Below are 23,231 nucleotides of genomic sequence, written 5' to 3'. Positions count from 1 at the left end.
GCATACACACAGAACCAAAGTAAAGCACTAGGAGAAATCAGAGTCTTTAGGGGTTGCGGGTAATGGTGGAATGTTTGGAACTAATAAATGTAAGTCCTACATCCAGGGACAGGAAACAAATATCACAAATTTACAATAGGGGAGGGGAACTAACCAAGCAGCTGTATCCATTTAATCCAAGCAAGTTTATTTTCATCTTCACTCCTTTACCCTGCCCTAGCACTACTTTTTCATATAACTTCATAACACTACAGTTGCGCAGCAGGTGAGAGATTGGGAGGAGAGCTGCCAACGACATGAGTCCTATCTTGAGAAATGGTGCACAGAATGAAAATGCCGGAAAGACTTTTTCATGGACAAATTTAAAAAACAAAAACAAAAAAAACCACACAACTGAACAAATCAGACTATCCCTACTCCAATTTGTCCATAGGATAAGCAGGATCTCCTACAACTATCCCCAAAATAGGTATTGATGAATTCAGATCATTTTAGTGTCAAGAAAGCAGAAGCAGCCTCTCTGTAGATCAATTCAGCTTTAGACAGGTTAGTCTAAACTTCGCTAAACTGATTCCCGTGGGACAATATAGTTACGGTACGTGCAAAATTATGTTGTGGATGTACCAGTCCGTAAAGGGTTGTACAACTGGGAGAAAATCAGTTACCTTACAATAATTTTTGAAACACTACACTGCATAGCAAAACTGTGTGCCAGGCAGACTGCTTTGGATCACTACTCTGCCAGCAATAGGTTGAAACTAGGTAGAGCATCAAAATGCTTTTAGCCTGCACTACATTTTTTACATCTGAAAAAAGGGAAACCAAAACACAGAAGTAGTCAATGACAGGAATGAAGCTAGCACAAAGCAAGTTCTTTTTAATATTAAAAAGGGAACCTATAGTATTTGAATTCCATTGACCACGTACCATTTTGGGAGATGGAGGTGGAGAAGAGAGAGAGAAGAGGCTGAGGTGAAATATTGCAAGTTAAAGATTAAACTTTAACCAAGTCAAATTTGGCCCAAAATGCAGATTGTTCAAAAGAGCTATGAATCTTACGGCCAACCAGGATGTTTCCATGAGTGGGTTGTTTTTTGTTTTTGTTTTTTTAATTCAAATGGAAACTTCATTAATAAAGCCATTCCCAAGTGGCATCTGCAAGCCAAACACTACAGAATTGTGCTAGGGCACAAGAACCTGACATTGAAACTAACTAGTTTATTTCAAATCATCCAACATGTGAAAAATGAGCAGACAGTGTAAGGTAATGAAAACTACATTTTAAAAATTATTTCCATTTTAATTATACAAGGAGTTAATGTGACAGATAAGAAAATGTGTGGGGTAATTTAAATATTTTATAGTGTGACAATGTCAGTTTGACTTTTGCCATTTTTGTTGGTTTGTGCTACAATCTGAATTTTGCATACATTTCAACTCACACTATGACCTAACTTCCCCTTTTAAATAAGCACCACAGGGACAAGGGTAGGAAGGAAGAAGGGGCACACCTGAACTGCTGAATAGACATTTGCAGCATTCCCCATAACATTAATGTGGATTGCTATTAGAAACAAGCCTAATTAAAAACTGGGCCCTCTTAAAACCCACTCATCCCTTTTAAGCCACATGCCCTCCTGACTAGACAGTAGCTGAAGATCACTTCTCTCATCACTGGGTACTGCTAGGTGTGAGACAGCATACCTATCAATTCTAACTTACAGGACATCCAAGCTGTCTTAAATCTACCACTTGCAAAGAAAAAGGAAAAATGTGGAAATATTACATTCCAGCCCCCGCAGTCTGTGTAACACTGATCTAGAAAAAAATTCAGGACAGGGTGAAAACATCCCCTTCAGTGTGGATATTGGCCAAAATTTTCCAAAAAGGGTGCCTAAAAGTTTGTCACACAAAATAGTTTACAACTGTTGGAAATACAAGGGAAACACTGGATCTCTCTGGAGACTAATTATGGGATACAGAGCCTCTCTTCTCTAAGTCACTTTTTTTTTTTAAACCTCCAGATAAAGGCAGTGCTGACCAAAAGGTTTTTAATATAACCTTGAGAACCAAAAATGCTTTATAAACTATAGGTCAAATCATGCCCTCCCTCCCCTTAGCTATAAATAGCCACAAGAAGGAAAAGAAAAAATATTTCTAAATATTTCAGATGCATCATTCCTTTGAGACAGACAGGTTAGCAGGTTGGTTCTGTAACCACATCACCACGGATGATGGCCCAAGATCAATGGGGAACCCAAGCCCAACTCCACACATCTCAGGATATTGGTATAGAGTGTTAACTACTCTGTGCAGCTTCCCAAGCCCCACCCCACCACTAAATTCAGTCAGGATCTACCTATCTAGCTAAGGAAATTTATTGGTCCTCCATTACTGCAGAATCTGAACCTCTCACAATCATTAATGTATTTATCCTCAACATCTCATCAGGCAGGGAGGTAATACTATTCCTAGATGGAAAATTTCACAGATGGGAAACTGCAGCTCAGAGGGACTAAGTATCTTGCCTCCGGTCACACAGGTAGTTTATGGAAGAGTAGAGAACTGAATTTGGGTCTCTCAAGTCCCTAGCTATTGTTCCACCACTGGACCATTCTTCCTCTTTGGGAAGAAACTGTATTGCTATTGGTCACCAGGCTACAGCTGCACCATGGTCCCCACCAAACAGACGATGGAGAGGAGTAGTGCTGTATATGAGCAACAGCAACTAATTACACTCTTTCTATAGTATTTCTGCTGGAGTCAGGAGGTAATTCTACAATATTCTGCAACCACTATCCACACAATTCTATAGAGAGGGTTTCAGTCCCCAGGGCTGACCATCAGCACCAAAATGTGTCTAAGGAAAATCAAGTATCTCTAATAAAATGAAGTGACCAACAAGAGTAGTTTGCACCAATCAATAAAGGACATCAGTACAGCAATTCAATTCACTGCAATTTATTAGAGATTTAAACAAAAAAAGCAAAGAAATTCATTTAGGCAACAGTACATAAAAGTAATTAATGATTTGACTTCCGAGGACACACCAGCTGTTCTCAGTTTGGGACAGGTCTACACAATTGGCAGCATTTCACTGCTGTGGATAGCAATGGGACTGTTTCAGCAATGGTGTTTGGAGGAACAGGGTAGTTCCCATCTCTCCCCTTCCTTTCATAATTGGTCTACAGTTTAGTTGCCATTACCACAAAGCTCTAATGACAGAAGCTGTTAAATTTGTTAATTCCCCCGACAAGTCTGTACAGGTGGATTACACATTTAGTACTTGGGGCAAAACAACTGCATATAAGCAGCAATGGTTTTGTTTCAGTCCATGAGGGTGCACAATTTTGTTGACTTCTGCAGTTTTTCCAACTACTTAATTACTTATCTTGGTCCCAATGGAAACCCAGTGTCAATTAGATGTTCCCCAATATACATTCTTTACTCAGTTGGTGAGGTTTGCTGCTGGGATGCAAAACTCCTGACCAGATACTGGGCTAGTATGCTTTTCCTGATAGTCGGAAAAGACCATTCCACCCACTTCTCACCACTTCCAGTGCAGACTGATTAGCATAGGAGATGGTGGAAATTATGTTCTTTACTTCATAGTCAGCAGTAAGATCCTCATTAAAAAGTACATATCCTTTACATACATAGCCTCACAAAATTCAAGCTCATCAGCATCGTCTAAATCACTTGCTCAGCATTCTGAGATAAAGAGTGGCATACCATCCCTGTACTCAGGAGGTGGTTGCATTACAGTCAGTCCATGTCCAGTTTCCACGTGCTCTCATTTAGAAAACCCAGAGTGTTCTGTGTCGCCTTCCATCAAAACAATGAGCCACCTATTGCCTCGGATGAGTTGTGCCCCTTTCATTTCAAAACCAGTCCAGATACGTGGCCGTCTTTGGCAAGTGTGGCTGTAAATCCCAGCAGCATATCTTTTTGATGTCCTTCCCTTCATACATTTGTTTCCAGTTCACATTCATTCTCCAGGCCAATCAAATCTTCTCCAAATTTTATGCCTAATAGAACAAGCCAATTAATAGCCCAACTGGCTTGAGTTGAGAGGTTAGTTTCTAACCCTATTTTTCTAGAAGTCATGAGTTGGCTCTGAGCATATCTGTCATTGCTCACCTTTGCCTACAGGGTGACCTGCAGGTCTAGCCATTCCATCCCTTCACACCAAGGTCACTTTTCACTACACCTTATCACAACTGCAGCCCCTCAGTGGATTGAACAGTGAGGAATGATGCAAGAGTGTGTCATTAATACCCTGCTCACAGAGGCCAAGCCCATCAATTCTAACAACCTGAGAAGTTAACAGCAAGATGTAACTTCCTCCGAATATGGGTCTATCATTTGGCAGCACAGATTTATGAAGCTGCCAATAAATGGGATTGGTTTTTAATTTTTAAATGGCTAAGAGCCACAAGAACAAAATTGTGTGCTCCTCCTGCCTCTTACATTTCATCAGTAACTTTTTATATATCGAATACACAAAATTGATTAGACTAATGGTTAACAAATAATACCATCAAGGTAGAGCTCACTGCCGGACAGGGTAGTGAACAGATGCCACATATGTTCTTTCAGTAAGAAAAAATGCCATCTTAGAAAATTCTGTTCTGAACCAGATATCAAATCATTTACCTTGAGATTTTTGCAGCTCTTCATGAGATACTTCACATCATAAATGACGGGGAAAAACAACCGGAGTATCTCAAAGAAGTCCAGCTCCTCTTCAGGTAAATTAGAGTTAGTCAGGATTTTGATTAGATAGCCAAAGTCATAACCACTGCAAATTAATCACATATACAAAACAAAGTCAGGCAGATAATCAAAAAAATCCTTCTCAGCTCCAATGTCAAGTCTCCAATTAGTTAAATTTAAATTAAAAACAAAAAGATAGGGAGGTGTTTTATACATAAATTTAACCAAAAAATTTTGAGGATCATGTGACTCTTCAAATATTAACAGCAGAGAAACACAGGTGTTCTCACTGCAGTTTGCAGAGGACAAATTTCCACCATCATAAAAACTATCAAAACTGGAATCCGTGTTGGCAGTCTCTGCAAGGAGGCCAAATGATTGAATGAACATGAAGACTTTCCTGCAGAAACACTGTCAGGGCAGCATTATGAAGAAGACACTACTTTGCCACCACTGGACCTATTCTCGGAATGTATAATGGACAGATATCAAGCTGGCTCTTCTCATATGCATTGAAAGTTCCTGATGATGAGACAGTAGAGGATGAAAGTAAATGATTTCTACTGCTGCCAGAACCTGAAGTGTGCAAGTACTATGTAGAATCATGGATTATTTGCACCCAGAAGAACTTCACCCTCTCTAGGTAAGGCTGCACATAGTTCCCCTTTCTCTGGGTTCTGCAACAATAAGAGTTTAGTTTCTGCCTCAACATCTTGTTATTGGAAACCCTTGATACAGCTGTTAGATAGTTCATTTACCCATTAGCTGCAAGTTCAACATATTGAGAGAATACTGTTAATACACCTATTTTATAGATAGTTGTCAGGGGAATTTTCTAAACTAATTTATATAAATAAAAATAATACATATATTGATTGGGTTCAAGGGCTACTGCATGCGGGGAGAGTTAGACTGTAAGCTCTTCAAGGCAGGGAATACCTCTTGTATGTTCGGGGCCTTTCTGTGCTGTACTATCTTGATTGGGGCTTTTGGCAACTAACCCAAAAAAACCCAACCCAAAAAGCAAACAAGATGCAAATTTGCTGAGGCAGGACTGTTTGTTCGGCTGATACTACTGAACGAGGCTCTAATCCTGCATTGTGTTCCTGGACACTGGATGCCCATACCTGCATGGAGCCCGGATTTTGGATGCCGGACTGGGGTTTTAATTTGCATTATTCATTTCTATCTTGAATGCTATTTTCCCCTGGTTCAAGTGGAGTTATGCTCTTTTATAGGATTTTGTATCACCCTATTTGTATATTATTGATTATCTTTATGATCTGGCTGTTAGACTGCCTAAAGGGAGAAAAAGACCAGAAAATCCTTAACAGCAACACCAGGGAAGAACAGGTCATTTCTTAAACTCCACTAATGGAGGACAAGCGAAGTTACAGCTGACTATGGTTCTCCCAAGGGGGTTTCTACCATAGATTTCTAGTTGTTTGAAGGAGTCAGAGACAGCATCTGAAGTTCCCACTGCCGCAGTTGTCCTTTTGAGGCTGCAATCCAAAATTTACAGCAGAAGATTGACTCCTTTGCTCCCTGGCTTGTAAAGGCAGGAGTTTTAACTGAGACCAATAGCATAAAAATACAGAATAGTCAGCTTGATTGCTTAACAGCTGGACTTGAGATCATAAAAGCAGCTTCTTTTGCTCATACTAACAAAATAAAGTATTTAAAAAGAAAATCTTAAAAACCTGGGAAATGACATCAAGAACTGAAGCCTGAGAATGCTCAGGGATTAAGGAAAATTGGGCCCCTGTGGAGATTGTAGGTAGCAATCAGGAATTCACTGAAATAATGCTACAGTTAAGTCTGATCCCCTGTAACAATTGAGGCTGCACCAGAACTCTGCTTCCACTACAGATGGACAGTTATTATACAGTTTAGTATCTGAGCTTTTGTTTTTCCACAGGCACCCACCCACTCCCTTCTTTTCTTCCCCACATACCCACCCATTACAAGAAGAGTAAGCAAAGTAGTCCTGATTTTGTGCTGAGTGGGACCAGAGTATCAGGCTTGCAACAATGGACCAGAAGGGACCATTATGAATTGATCATCTAGTCTGACATCTTGTATAACGCAGGCCATAGAACTTCCCCAAAATAAATGATGGAAGTTTGTGGTAGCAGACAAACTGTTTCTTTTAGGTATTCCTGTGGTTTTATTGATGCAGAGGGCCCTCACGGGGGAGAAGAGGGGGGTGGCAAATCACAACAGGAGTGTTAACAGTGGAATACTCAATAGTGTGGATTACCCCCTCCCAGTACATGGACATTTAAATCAGACATCAGACATCTGCTTCTTGACAAGAAACACAGGCTAGTTTTGGTCAGCTCACCACCTGTGAATCTCTCTGACATTCAATAAATCTGAAGTATTTATACACATTCCCAAACGTGGCCATGACAACCATCACAGGCTGCATTTCACAAGCCACAGTACAAGTTTCAAGCCATCATATACAATGCCTTTACACTACACTTGTGGTGGTTACTAAGCTCCACCACTTATAGAACATAACAATTACCATTCCAGATCAAGCCTATGGTTAGCTTAGCTTGGCAATCCATATCAGACAGCAGCCTATGCTGGACACAGTAGAGGAAGGCACAAAAAAAGCCCCTAATGAGCAATTATGTAATTACTTGCCCATTAGGGAAGTTTCTTTCAAATACCCGGCAATTAGTGGTTTACCTCCTGAAACGAGGGCTTTCATTCCTTCTATATTTTTAATCCTAGCTAACAAAATTATTCAAAGTTACGATGTCTACATCTAGCCACAATCCCTGAAGTTATATGGCAACGTATGCACACAACCATATATTTTCAAGGAGCACAGCTAGCTGTAGGCAGTTGACTGAGAACCAAAAGTTTCTGAAAAGATCAGAAAAGCCCATACTTTTCTTTCCTTTGCCATTATCTGGGGGGAAAAGTTTAAATAACCAATTAACTGTGCATTAAGTCCTTTTCTCAAGCTACCAATAGACAGTTTGAGAAATATCAAAAGCTAGAGAGGCTGGAAAGGCTTTATCCCATTTTAAGAATGGAAAGTTCTATTTCTGGACTAGAAAGTAGCTGCCTACTTGACAGTTTAATTGATCTTAGCAAAATTCAGTGGCCACTAGGAATTGCAAGGTTTGGAACATCAGAGAATTCTTGGGGAGCTCACTTGTTTACACAAGACTTGCTGGACAGAATTTAACAGAACTTTTTTCCTTACCCTGTACAACAGGCATGCACTGAAGTTAAGATTTAAGGGTAGCTGCACATCAACTTATATAACTGTTGAGGGAGTCACCATGCCAATGCCCTGGCAACTTAAGTATCCTAAAAAATAGCATTCAAGCTGTTCTATGGTTTGACTAGAACTGCTGTGTTGTAATTGTCATGCTGAGCGCTTATAGCTCCTACTGACTACAACAGGGGTTTGGGTTTCAGGATTTTATTTAGGCCCCTTTATTTATCAGAAGAAACACTCCACTACCCATCTTTGACGTTGCTGTTCCTCTTCTGGTTTAGCAAGGTTACTGGCTCTCTGTGGGGAAGCTGCAGTATATACAAACAGAGCCATGGGAAAGCATCTCATATTGGTGGCTGTATGAGCCTCTGGCTGCACAATAGCTTTGTTAGTGCTATGTCAGGATGCCACTGAAGCAGATAGTAATCCAGAGATAGCTTCCTGAATCGTTTTCCTTCAAGCTTATTAAAAATGAGCTTTGAAATATAGTTGTGTAAAAGTTCCAAAAAGTACTGACTATACAGGGGTAACAGTAAAATTAATTATGCATGAAATGATGTCAAATGCACGCACACAGAAATTTTTGCTATGTTAGGGGTTACTTGGAACTACAGTAAAGTACAAAATATGTACACAAATAATTTTTGAAGTCAGCAGTGTCTCTTAAAAATGACTAATTTGTTTTGGAGGACCAGATACATTTAACACACATCACCACCGCAACACCCGAGAATGCCTGTGGTCAACAGAAAACACTGGTTGTCCACTGTGACAGAGAAGCGGGTCCCAGCTTTGCTCTGTTGAACTCTCAGAGGTATCTTTGAAAAATCAATTTGCAAAATAGTGAATACCAAGGAAACAAGATGCAAAGGTAAGATTAAGATATTGACTCTCAGCATCATCTTGAGAGGTACTAAGCATCCACAACTCCTAATGAAGTCAATGAGAATTGTAGGTGCTCAACATCTCAAAAGACACTAAGAAATGTTCCCAGTAAACTTGGAGTGAACACACACACCATGTCTTTGGATCTACCCTTAAAGAGAATACTTCCCTCCACTGAAAGATAGGAACCGGGGGGAGAGAGGGACAGAGGGAGAGGGAGAAATCAAGTGAATACCTATTTACAAGTTCTGGTATCCAGAAACTACATATTTTGGAATAAAAGACTGATGGGTGACCCGGTAAGCACATGTGTAGCAACTTTTATTGTTTTAACGTATCTTCTCTGTAATGCCTTCACCTTAAGAATAAATGTGCTTGCTTAGTAAGCTTGCTTGTGTGGTAACTAATAACTGCTGGCAATTATGTTGTTCATAGCCTTCAAAGAGTAAGCAAAGAGCAGGCACTGGCATAGTTAGACAGTTTGGCTTGCTGGAAATAACATAGTGTAGGTAGAGAAATGTGCAGCCTGAAAAAGATCAGGGAGGGAGACAAACACGGAACTCGGGCCAAGGGATGCAATGTCTGGGAGCCAGAGCCTTTAAAGAGTGCCATTGCTGGACCACAAAGGGGAAATACAAGTGCAGTTGCTCTGAACTGTGACAGTGGGCAGCACTCAGCACCTCACAAGATCAAGTCTTGAGTATACTTGCTTACACTTAGGTGACTAAAAATTTCCTGACTCTAAGGCCTTGTCTACACTAGACAAGGTTTTCCAAAAATAACTATATTGGCAACCCTCCCAATGGGGAGACAGCTTATACCAGCAAAACAGCTCTTCTGCCTGTATAACTTATACCAGTTCCCTAAATGAAATAAGCTTTACCAGAAAAAAGTTTTGCCAGTATATCTGTGTCTCCACTATGGTTTCTGCCAGTATAATGACGTCAGTTAGCCGATGTGATTTTCCCCATACTTCTAACCAACATAGCTACACTACTTCAGTTTTGCTGTAGACCAGAACAAAGATGGTGGTGAGATCTACTTTAGGGTCAGTGTTCCCTACAAACATTGAGTCGGGGGTTCTCTGAAACACAGCTGTCCTCAATCCTGTTGCAACACCCATCCACGGATTTATGCCAGTTACAGGACACTTAAGATAGACAGGTCCTAGTCACACTATTAGTTGCAAATCATGTTGTAAACAGATCAGGAGACTAGTCTCCTGGTTAGTTGTAGCTGTAATTTAACACATATCCAAAGATTAAGTTTCCAATGAAGAATTACTGGATTCTTTAAAAGTATTGTTCAAAATTCTTTAGTCTCCTGAAATAACTCCTTCTCAGTATTTAAGAGCTTTCCTCACTATTCCTGTAGATCTCTCATCTATATTAAATCTTCTATATTAATGCCAAAAGACTGATAAGTATAAGCACAGCAGTTTTGTTGATATCTGTAAGTGTTCAAAATAAATAAACAAATATTAAAATTGTATGTGACCTACATGCTCTTCATTCCCTCTCTCTGGGGACAAAATACACTTATTCTTTTAACTTCAAACTCAGTATTATCAACAGATTTAGCGTCATAATGGCTTTGCCTCCCTTGTATACACATTTGTACTAGTATTCTTTTGGCTCCATTCTTTGTTAGTTTTTTTTATTCTCTCAATTATTTGAAAATCATGAACTAATAAATACTGAAAAGAGGTTTCTTTTGTTCTCAGTTAAGAACAAAGCATCAGTATTTAAGGATGAATAAAGATTCTCCCTATCTTTTTAAAACCTGTACTAACCATTAATTGTGTGTTACCACTGTGTATGGTAAACAAAATAGGACTGTAAAAGAGCTATTTATTCTCAGCTAAGGTATTTCTGTCACATTTTTAGGAAGCCTTTGTTCCATTGCTTAGGAGCCAACATTTCAGACGACAAGTTGAGGGCATTTAAACAGCAGCAAGTCTTCAAATTCACTGTTGGCTACAAGAGCAAAATTTAGCTTTGGTGCTTAATTGACTATACGAGTCCATTACACAAATGCAAGATTTAAACTCCTACTAACAAGGAGACTTTGTTTAGATATTTTTAGAGGCTTAGTGTTTATATTTCCTGTTCCGTTCTGTGCTGGAAAATGCATTCATATAACTGAATAAAGAAGAGACATTCGAAATTTGCTTATTGTTGCTGCTATAAATAGGACTTCTTCAAGCTGTTCATTCTAAATCTTAATGATCTGCAGGTGCACAGAGTGATATCCAGAGTGGATATTCCATGTGGGTGGGCTGAAACTGAGGCTACTAAGTCTCAGGTCATGTCTACACTACAATCTTAAGTCAACCTATGTTAGGTCGATTTACAGCCACTGCAGTAATTACTGCAATGGCTGATGTCCACACTACCCTCCTTCTGTCAGTGGTGCATACCCTCACACAGAGCGCTTCCACCAATTAAAGAGGGGCAGTGTGGGTGGCTGAGAGCCAGGGCTCTCAGTTCCATGCAGCTCCCCACCAGGAGCCCAGCTGCCTCCCAGGCTTCTCGCTTCCCCGTTACCAGCCTGAAGCGGGGGGGCAGCCACCCAGGGCTTATTGCCTCCAGCAGGGAGATCTGCACCAGCATCCACATCCAGTCAGCTGCTGTGCTCCCAGCGAAGAGCTGGGACCTTAGGGAGCAGCCAGGCTCCCACTGAGGAGCGGAGAGCCCGGGCAGCAGCCCAAGAAGGGAGCTTGGGTGGCAGCCTGGCTTGAAGCAGAGGCCACGCAGCAGCCCAGCTGGGGAGCCAGCTTTCTTGTCAATTTCACGGCTCAGTGGAGCCATAAAATTAACAAGACAGTAACAGCCCAGGTAAGGAATGCAGCGTCTACAGACACTGCGTCACCCTAACTACACTGACATAAGCCCTATGCCTCGCGCGGACGTGGAGTTATGATGTTGGTGTAGGTGGGCACTTACATCGGCAGGAGCAAGGCTGTAGTGTAGACACTGACCTAGTTAGGTGAACATAAGCTGCCTTATGTCAACCTAACTCTGTAGCACAGTCTTAGCTGAGGAGGCAATTTAAAGAAAAATGGTTCTGTGGCTTGCAAATTATTAGAAGCTGTTCATATAATTTTTTTTCAAATGGCATGATTATCTATAAACACTGATATCTAAAACATTTATTATCCACTCAATTTTAAAAATATTTTCCCAAATTGAAGAAAACATTTATTTTCATTACTACTTGTGCACATGTTGCATAAAAAGACGAGAAAGTGCCATCTCCTGGATCAGGAGGAGTCTTAAGACCTTTCTACCCAGGTCTGAACTTCAGTTTGCCCATCTATAAAATGGGGCTAGCACTACTTCTCTAAAAGATACCTTGACACCTATGAAACAAGAGCTGCATGTATTTAGGTATCATGAATATTTTACCTGATCATTATGACAAATTTCTAATCTGCAACGCCAATCTGAACATGCACAAGAAATTCTGAGCTGACTCTCAAGAATATCCTTTACTTTCTAATTTGTCATCCACACTTTCAATCTGTTCAAACATGCTCATTGCTATATTCAAGTTTTACATAGACTACTGTCAAACAGCGGACAAATGAAATACAAGCCAAATATAGTTATCAAGCCACAGTCTACTGAATGGACACCCCCACAATTCTATAATCATACTGTATCTATCACACTGGATGCACGTTTCAGAACTTTCGCCACTTGCAACTTTCAACTACTTGGAATTCAACTATTTTATTTGGGATTTTTTGTTAGATGGACATTTTGCTTAGTGCAGGGATCTAAGGCTTCACACATTAACCAGCATTTCAGTCTATCATATCAGGCACCTGGCTTAAAATGCTCCTTAATACTGCTCTATATCTCAAGTACATCCCCTATGGGACCTTGGCATTCCAACAGAATACCAGCATTTAAAAGAATGCTGCTTTCCAACTTGTATGCTACATTCTGGGTTGCACTTGCATACTCCTGGGGGAATTCTGCGCCACTGCGCGCCCACAGAATTCCCCCCCGCCACAGAAAATACATTCTGCCCCAGAAGTGATGCAGTTCTGCCTTTTGCCCACCAGAGGCCACTGTGTCACCAAACAGCCTGCTGCATTAATGCTATTGGCTGTTCTAGCGCCATGGTGGCCTCTGGTGGGCAAAAGGCAGAACTGCAGCACTTCTGGGGCAGAATGTATTTTCTTTCAGGGGGAAAAAGTCTGTGCACGCGCAGTGGAACAGAACTCCCCCAGGAGTAGAAATTCATCACATCACCCTGCCCACAGAGCCAGGTTAGGACAGAGTACGGTGCTGCTGGGGGTGGGGGGGGAAGGTTACAGACTGGGGCTCAGAATGGCTAGTGGGGGGGGGGGACGACAAACTGGGGCATGGGCTCAGGAGCTAGTGGGGTGACAGCGTTGAGCCAGAGGCTGAATGGGAGTGGGGGTGCATGGTCACATGGGAAGGAGGCTGCAGGGACCCATCAGGATGGCGGGGTGCGGGGACAGGGGCAGATGTGCCTGACTGAATGGGAGAGGTTTGGGATCCGCCAGGGTCTGCATAGGGTAGGCTCTCCAACTCATTAACAATCCTGACCCTCCCCCCAAAAAATCTGTTCCATATTTCTCCCACCCACACCCAGCAAGCCTCCAGGCTCCTTCCCTCTCCCTCGGTTCCTCCATTACCCGACATTCCCAAGTCTTTGCACTGCTTCTGACGGGTGCAAGAAATACAGTTCTGTATTGTAAATTAAATAAATTACTTAAAGTTCTGTATTAATATGCAAAGTAAGGAATCTATTTGTTTAAAAAAAAAAAATGTACCAGAATCTTTTTTTTTTTTAATCTCTATTGTTACAGACATACTTGCTGAAAGATATTTTGAAATAAATTCCCAAAATAATTGAAAGTGGCATGATTATAGTGGGTTATTTTGACAAATAAAATATTCAGAATATTGCAGAATTTTAAAATATACGCAGAATTTTTAATTTTTTGGTGCAGAATTCCCCCAGAAGTAATTTACACTGAGCAGTGAACCAGTTCCTACCACAGATACACAATCTATCAGGCATCTTAACCTGAAAAAGTCTTCTTATCCCCCCTCTCGCCACTGGAAAAAAAAGAATTCTCTCTATCCACTCCCCCTACCACCTATATATCAGGGTGGATAAAAATCAATGTATGTTTGTTTTAATTTTTCAAAAAAAAAAAAAAAATTGTTTTTTTAATTTAAATAGTTTTTTTTTCCTCAAAAAGCATTTTAGCAAAAAAATCTAATCTAAAGATAGCTATAATGTATCTTAATTAAAACTCAATGATATCTCATCATGGAGTAGGGATTATAAATTCTAATTCTATAGTATGAGACAATATATTCATGTAATGTTTAAGAAAAGTTTTGTAAATGAGTTCCAATAGTTCATGGATTAGGGACCCAATCTTATGGGGTTCCAGGGGCTTCTGTATAGATTATTTAGGTTACTCTTTCTATCTACCCAATGGGACTCAGTCTAGAAGATACCATCAGAGATGCTTAGTTTTGCAGTTCTCAAACTGTGGATTTGTGTCTCCAGAGATAACAGCAAAAATGTTTTTAAATAAATAAAATAAATAAATAAATAAATAGAGGTGAGAAATAACAGACCTCAACCCCATTGTCCCTCTGCAAATTTGTGTACACAGAGTCAATCCCTTACCTCTCTCTAAAAGTGCAAAGTTTGAAAAAGTTCAATGAATAGAAGATTGTTGGGGGCGGAATAGATCTGGAAAAGGAGAAGAAGTCTGGAGATAAATGTGAGAAGGGAGGGACAGGCAGTAGAAACAAAGGTGAAACTGTTTGAGCAGCATATTCCAGAAGTCTTGAGGTCTTTCTGAGTGTAGCCTTCATTGATTTGAGATCTACCATACCATTCTCTCACTAGAGGAGAAAACCTTTAATGGCAGCAGGCCGTAAAAGAGACCCAGTTTGGGAATATTTTAATGAAGTTCCTCTACTTGTGGGTAAGACAGGCATGCGTGCAAAATGCAAACAGTGCAACAAAGAAATGCAAGGCCTGGTTGCCAGAATGAAACAACATTATGAGACATATTCCTTCTCAGGAGGAAGCTGTGTTGAAGATGATGAAAGGAACATGTCTGAACATGCAGGATCTTCAGGTTGGTAAACGTCTTTATTTCATACTTCTTTCTTAAGGACTGCCTGTCTGCCATCTAGACTATTCTTGAATTCTCATGTTTTAGCAAAAAATATAGTTGTTACTCTATTGTACTATCATTTTAGATGCAGTTGTAATAAAAAATAAATAGGCAGATCTTCCTTTTACAATTTCACCTTTAAAGTAGTACTGAGTGTCAGTGAACGCAATGAGTAATACTAAATGAGCAGTATAGTGGTAATAATTAAATAACTGCATTGACTTATTTTGTTTAGGGGAATCCATCCTCAACATACAGGATTCTGAAGACTATCCACCTTCAAGATCACCATCATTTTCTATAGTTTCAGAGTTATCTGCCAATGATAGTGTTTCAGTCACATCACGTATATCACATAGTCACAGTATATCACCTGTAGCAAAAAAAACAAAAACAAAAAAACCCTCCGTCATCCAGAAACAACCATAGATAAGTTTGTGATAAGAACCAGCAGATTACAAAAAGGTAACTGATGAAAAAATTGCCCAGTTTGTTTATGCAACAAACTCTACTTTCCGCATGATTGAGAACCCACACTTCATTAACATAGTTCAGTCATTAAGACCAGGATACTAGTCCACCCAACAGAGCAGATGTCACAGGCAAATTGCTGAAAAAAGTGTATGAAAGAGAAACTGAGCAGTGTGCAAAACGTCTAGAGGGTGAAATTGTTAACCTGAGTCTTCATGGGTGGAGCAATGTCCACAATGATCCTGTTGTATGTGCTTGTGTGACAACCGAAGAAGGGAATGTCTTCCTTACAGAAACAATTGATACACCAGGAAATGCACACACAGAAGAATACTTACACAAGTAGCAGTAAAAGCTATAACAAACTGAAAAAAAATTCAAATGTCTAGTATGCAGCTTGGTCACAGACAATGCTGAAAATGTATCCAAGATGAGAAGAAATTTTAGAAGAGAGTGAAGAGAGTCCCAAGCTAATAACATATAGTTGCAGTGCTCATTTGATGCATTTCCTAGGCAAAGACTTCAGTGTTCCAGAAATAAAAGCTAATGTTGTTGAAATTGCAAAATACTTCCGTAACAACCACTTTGCAGCAGCTGCTCTGAAAAAAGTGGGAGGAACCAAGCTAACTCTCCCACAAGCCGCTCAATGGAACTCAGTACTGGACTGTTTTGAGCACTATAACAAGAACTGGCCTAATCTGATGAGAAGTTTGTGAGCAAAATCGTGAAAAAATAGATGGCACTGTCACAGCCAAAGTTCTCAACATTGGGCTTCAGAGAAATGTTGAACACATGCTGAGTACCCTGAAGCCTATTTCTGTCGCCTTGAATGAAATGCAAGGAAATAGCTGTTTTATTCCCGACACTGTTGAAATTTGGAAGGAACTGAGATCTTAAAAAGAAAAATATGCAATGACAGAGTTAAATTACAGGCATTAAAAGACGAATTGGACAAGCACTATCTCCAGCTCATTTTCTTGCAAATATTCTCAATACTGGTACCAGGATCAAACCTTAACTGCTGAAGAGGAGGAGTTGGCTATGACATGGACGTCCAGCAATCATCCCTCCATAATGACAGCTATAATAAACTTCAGAGATAAGGGTGAACCATTCAAGAAATATACGTTTGCTGATGATGTTTTAAAGAAAAAGTCACACCAGTGAACTGGTGGAAGTCACTTAAGCACTTGGATTCAGAGACTATTGAAGTGATAATCTCACTTTTAACAGCAGTAGCTTCTTCTGCCGTTGTAGAAAGAATATTTTCTTCCTTTGGACTAATTCATTCCAAAATAAGAAATCGTTTGGGACCTGAAAAAAGCAGGAAAGTTTGTCTTTCTTTTCCAGATTATGAACAAACAGGAAAATGAAGGTGAAGACGACTGAGTTAGCTGCAGAAGCCAATATTTTAAGTTTCTCATGTTGACCTGGCTGACATAGTCGATTTAATTTTGGGGTTTTTTTGTTTGTTTGTTTTTTTTAAGATTTCCTTAAAATTGTTTTTAACTAAAATAGTTAAACACAAACAAACCTGATTTTAAAAAACTTGAATGTTTAACTAAATTCAAAAATTCATGTTTGTTTTGTTAAAATATTATAAATTTGCTGTTGAAGAAAAAAATCCAGAATACATAACATTGTTGATTTAGTTAAATAAAACAATTTAAATGTCTGTCTGGTGATGTTCTCCTCCTAATATAGCATGCAAGAAATATTAATGATTAACCCAGGGGTAGGCAACCTTTCAGAAGTGGTGTGCCGAGTCTTCATTTATTCACTCTAATTTAAGGTTTCGCGTGCCAGTAATACATTTTAACATTTTTAGAAGGTCTCTTTCTATAAGTCTATAATATATACCTAAACTATTGTTGTATGTAAAGTAAATAAAGGTTTTAAAATGTTTAAGAAGCTTCATTTAAAATTAAAATTAAAATGCAGAGCCCCCCAGATCGGTGGCCAGGACCCAGGCAGTGAGAGTGTCACTGAAAATCAGCTCACGTGCCGCCTTCGGCACACGTGCCATAGGTTGCCTATCCCTGGATTAACCTGTTGAATTGGAGATAGATATTTATTAAGTCACTGGGAGGGGAACTGCTTCAATTACCTTTGGTAAATGAAATAACCAAACAATCATTCCTTTTCTGATACAGCTGTAAAACTAATCTGAAAAGTTTTCAAAATAAATTACTCTAAAAATGTATAGTGTGTACCGTCTAAAAATGAAACCTACATCTATCTCTGAGTTGTGAAAAATATGTATTAAGGTTATAACCAACAAGAATGCACTTTTATGTAGAAATCCATGATTAAAATCGAATCTTCCTGACTAGTGATTTAAATGAAATCCACCCTGCTATATATTCACTTCCATCTCATCACAGAAGAATGGAATTTGAAACCTGATTACGGTCACTTCCTAACTAAAGGAACCAACCCAAACAAAACTCAGTCGCAGATCTCTTCATTTTTTTTTATATATACACACACATATACATACACACACACACACACACACACACACACACACCTTCCATCTCGTTGAGAAATAATTACTCTTCAATAAGCTAAGCAAACCAAGTAGTATGTACTTTCTTCCGCAAGACAGCCCAAAGCATGTGTGCAGAAAGAAGTGTTTCATGTAAACTTTCATAAAGCTAAGTGTGGTAAAATGAGAAGAGCACTCTTAAAACATCACTTTTCCTGGGCACACAATCCTCAGTCTTTTCACTTTTTTAACTAAGGTAAAAACCTCCCGAAAAAGGCTGATTGCTGCAACTGAGTTAATGACTGTCATCCTAAATAACATATGTCCAAAATAATAATTCAGAAGGATTTAGTTCTTTTAGAGAGGTCACATGCTCTCAGCCAAGAACATAAAGGCTACTACTTTGAAAAGAAAGTGTTTAAGTAGTTGAGAGTGACCCACATAAGAACAAGATACATTTTTCAAAGTCATCTGAAAGTTTTGTATTTTGTGCATTTAATAAGACATGTTCATGTTTTCCCTACCAGCATTATTAAAAGTCTTCAGGGCTGTCCTGAGGCGTCCTTCCCCCTCAAATAATGTTAAGCAACTATTTTCAGTTTTCCAATTACTTGACTAGCGTATGCAAGGAGAGGTATGTATCTGCTTTCTCCCTTGACCTGGGAAACTGTCAAAGCAAAACAAATAGAAAGATACAGTGCTTCCTTTCTATAAAACTGCTCCTGAAAACCAATGGTTTTGCATCCTGTTACAAGACACACGTCATTAGTTTCTAAATGAACTACTATGAATTTGGGAGCCCAGACCCTAAGAGTAACATTAACAAAGCTTTTTAAATTACCTCACTATACCCTAAACTAATTCAGCATTAGATGTACAGCTTAAAAAGCACAGGCCAATCATTTTTAAGTCTGGCATCAGAATAGCATTGAGAACTGGCCAACTCAAATATTATTTTATGTGCAGTATTTACCTATGAAAGGAAAGCCATTTGACTCCTTCACACAGCACTACTCCCGATGTCATAAGTAGTTCTGCAAAATACTGAGTCTCAATTCCTTCTTCCTCATGCTTTTTAAACTGGATACCAGATGTTGTTAGTAGCTCTATGGAGTCCTGGGCATACATGTCCTCCCTACGATGAGAGACATAAGTAATACAACATTCAGATCCATACAAAGACACAGCCTCAATATCAAGTTTATAAGTAAAATCCAGCACAGAATGCTGGGTATACTTGGAACATTTTGCCCATTGTTTCAATAGGCAGTGTTAAAACAGATTTAACAATGTAGACACCATGATATAACTGTTCCAGTTAAATATGTACATATCTGAAAACCATGCACTAAAATTGGTGATTATAAAACAAAACTCTTTTACACAGTATTGACTAAGCAGTTTTAACATTATCCTCAATCCCACTGTAAGATAAAATTCAGGAACATTTAAAGGAAACAACAAAGAAATTGAACCAAGCTCTCTAGGGATCAACATAGGACTATTTTCTTATATTAATCATAGATATTTGGGAGAAGACTAGTTGTTCAGACAAGATTACAAACTCTTCCTTCACATAACCAAACGACTTTCCCTAATGTCTAGAGCCCTACCAAATTCACTGTCAGGAAAAATGCATCATGGACTGTAAAATCTGATCTTTTGTGTGCTTTTACCTTATACTATACAGATTTCACAGGGAGACCAGCGTTTCTTAAATTGGGGGTCCTGACCAAAAAGGGAGTTGCGGGGGAGGAGGGGGTTGTCACAAGGTTATTTTAGGGTGGGGGTCAGTATTGCCACCCTTACTTCTGCACTGCGTTCAGATCTGGGTGGCTGGAGAGCAGCAGCTGTTAGCCGGGCACCCAGCTCTGAAGGCAGTGCCCCTCCAGCAGCAGCGCAGGAGTAAAGGTGGCCAAACCATACCATGCCACTCTTACTTCAGCGCTGCTGCCTTCAGAGCTGGGCGGCTGGAGAGTGGCGGTTGCTGACTGAGGACCCAGCTCTGCAGGCAGCAGCACAGAAGTAAGGGTGGGAATAGCATACCATCCTTACTTCTGCGCTGCTGCTGCTGGCAGTGGCTCTGCCTTCAGAGCTGGGCTCCCGACCAGCATCCACTGCTCTCCAGCTGCCCAGCTCTAAAGGCAGCACCCCTGTCTGCACAGCACAGAAGTAAGGGTAGCAGTACTGCAACCCGCCCATAGCCTTCCGACCTCCCCCACCCCCACAACTCCTTTATGGGTCAGGACCCCTACAATTACAACACCGTGAAATTTCAGATTTAAATAGTTGAAATCATGAAATTTACAATTTTTAAAATCCTATGACCATGAAATGACCAAAATGGACTGTGAATGTGGTTGGACCCTACTAATGTCATAAGAATGGATTTCAACCAAGATATATTATTGACTCCAATACCTTAATCATCAAGGAAATTACAAGTTGAGATAATTTCCTAAATATTTAGGAAATTATTTTCCCTTGCAAAGTTTCAGTGACCCTACTACTAGACACTCAAAAGAAGCAAGAAAGACAAGCTGAGCATATTGATTTTGAGAAACTGAAAGGGCTAGGGAGGGAAGATTACTGAGGGAAAATTCCTTCCCCCCTTCTCCCAGGTCTGAAGTTATAGATCTTGACCTTTTTCTCTCCTCCTATTGATCAGTGTAATCATGAGATTTAAAAAACCTAAACGACTTCTAGTTTGCTGCACATATACACAATAATGATGCACAGTAAGAAAAGGGAATACTATTGCCAATACTATATATTTCAGAGGGTACCCCTAAAAACTTTCTACATTTAGGTAGGTCCTATACAACACCCCTCATTGTGGTAAATGAGACCCATACAGATCTTTATATATTTAATATTCCACTGCTGCACAAGTCCACCAAATGAAGACTACCAGCACAGGAGACCGGGAGAGAGGCAAATCCTTAACTGTAGCTAAAACCAACCAACAACATTCTTTTAGTTATTAACTTCTGGGGCCTAATGAAGCCAACTGGGTTCCCTATTCAGGTAACCAACCACATTTTGGTCTCTAAATAAACATGAGTATAGCTTTGTTCTTTCACTAGCTTGTCCTTCAAAGAGTTGCTCATGTAACAGTCAACATTCTAGCAACTGCTGTTGTCAAGTTCGGAATCTCCCCCAATTTTCTCTTAATTTCTCATTCCTCTTCTGTTATTTCTCTAATTATTATTTCACTCTGTAAATTGCTTTGATACATTATGAATAAATGACATTATATAAGAATGGGCCGCTCCAAGTCAGACCTTATGAACATTAGCTGTCAATTGCCTATGCCATACTTGTTGTGTAGGTAGAAGACTTTGGTGTCCTACATTTTCAGTTCAGTTAGGATTTTTTGTGCATTTTTTTTTAAATCCATTACTTACACAAGTGCATGTCAAAAAAAAAAATCTAATTTTAATGAGCAGGAAGTTAATATAATATTCAGGATTTAATTTTATTAATAAAACCCAGACATTTCCTTCTGAACTGTAAAAAGCTTACTTGTTTTCTTTTGACTAACCAAGTTTGGGCTGAAAGTTTGATATCTTGTTCTGCACAACTACTGTTGGCAACAAAAATGAAGTTTTGTGCCCTAACACCTTTTTTTTTTTTTTTAAATCTTTGTCTGGTTTCTCTCAACTTAATGGTTTTGCGATTATATCATGCTACATACTAAGAAAGATTCCTTTTACAGTATATTTCACATTATTAGCATCATCAGAAATTAGACAATCTAGAAGCAGAGAATTTAGGCAGAACTACTTTAGTTAAAGGCTAAAAATCCATATGAAAGAATTATAGGATAAATCTTCAAGGTGCTGAGTGCCCTCAACTCCCAGCTCACAAGGCTGACCCTTGAGTTACACAGATGATAAAGCAGAACATATAAAGGAAAATACAGGAATGTGGGACTAATAAGGCAAGAAAGCAGAAGTCCATTTGCCTGAATGGCCTTTTCTTGTATCTAAAGTGTCTTATACTCCAAGTAGAAAGGACCATACTTACTAAAAATGTATTAACATCAGTCCTTTGAGATTTTAAATAAATACTGTGCAAGTAATAATTATAACATGCTTGGGTGTAAAAAGAACAACTAAAAAGGCAACAACAATAAGATTTTGTCACCACTTACGTTAAATTAAATTTAAAATTAAATTGCCAAGTTGAAGTTCCTGGAGGGTATTCTCCTTGCTCATTCATAAATGTCAGTCCTAGCTGAATTATCTTTAGCAAGTCTACATTACAGCGCAGCAGTTGGTACTGATAGTCCGCATTGCTTCTGAATTCTCCAATAGGCCTTGCAACTACACCTGGAAACTCTGTGTCCTGTAAAAAATAAGTTTACAGCTTCAACAAAAGAGAAAACTTATCTGCAGCAAACCCACTCCAAATATAAATATTTCAAGAGCATGTTTCCAAACACTTAACTTTATAACTCTCATTGAAAATATGGTATATGGCAGTATTCTTTAAAAAAAAAAAAAAAAAAAGGGATGAACATTACTATCACCACGATAGACTACCTGCAGCAATAATTCAGACTTTCCATTGTCTTCAATGGATTCTGGATCAAGCCCTTTAAAAAGACTAATTTCTTGTTACTGAGAAAACTTGTATACAGTGTTGTTGTAACCATGTTGGTCCCAGAATATTAGAGAGACGAGGTAGATGAGGTAATATCTATTATTGGACCAACTTCTATTGGTGAGAGAGACACGCTTTCGAGCTTACTCAGCTGTGTGTGTCTATAAGATATTACCTCACCCACTGAGAAAACATGACTAGACCACATAGTACACTAAATAGGGCTCTGTCACACACATACCATGGCAACATAATTATACTTCCGTATAACTTGACGAATTTTCTTCATTTCTTCATCCAGGTTACAAGCCCAAACTTCACAAATTCTTTGACTATGATCTACTGTAGCTGCTGGCATAGTGTGGGGGGGGGATTTAGATACCAGGCATCAAAGAGTTATACTTGATTGAGGGTCAGTTTCATAAAATAGATTTTAGATGTTTACCTAAAAGACAAGAACAAATACAAATTTTGATTCCCAATGATTTGAAAAAGAATGCTTCCTTAACCTTTAGAGCAAGATCCAACAGTTTTCCTGAAACTCAAATGAAAGTAAAACTTAGTCACTGAAAGCTTATGAACATGGTACTATTCAATAGTTACATTAGTGATTTGGATAAAGGACGGGAGAGTAG

General features: G+C 39.3%; 1 protein-coding gene across 1 annotated transcript in view; it reads right to left on the bottom strand.

Annotated features, from left to right (window-relative positions):
* CNOT7 (CCR4-NOT transcription complex subunit 7) overlaps positions 1-23,041 on the bottom strand; it is a 32,256-nt gene extending 9,215 nt beyond the window's left edge. The window contains exons 1-4 of the mRNA XM_029910691.1: positions 22,838-23,041; positions 22,145-22,338; positions 18,962-19,123; positions 4,657-4,801 (exon numbers count right to left, since the gene is read on the bottom strand). Of these exons, the coding sequence (XP_029766551.1) occupies positions 4,657-4,801; positions 18,962-19,123; positions 22,145-22,338; positions 22,838-22,954 (618 nt within the window). The 5' untranslated portion in view covers positions 22,955-23,041. The remainder of the gene's footprint in view (positions 1-4,656; positions 4,802-18,961; positions 19,124-22,144; positions 22,339-22,837) is intronic.
* Positions 23,042-23,231: the final 190 nt, after the last annotated feature.

The sequence above is a fragment of the Terrapene carolina genome, unplaced genomic scaffold (genome assembly GCF_002925995.2).
Source record: "Terrapene carolina triunguis isolate 2854851 unplaced genomic scaffold, T_m_triunguis-2.0 Scaffold66, whole genome shotgun sequence".
Taxonomy (NCBI): Eukaryota; Metazoa; Chordata; order Testudines; family Emydidae; genus Terrapene; species Terrapene triunguis.
The sequence above is the reverse complement of the archived record's forward strand: the minus strand, read 5'-3'. Positions and strand labels throughout refer to the sequence as shown.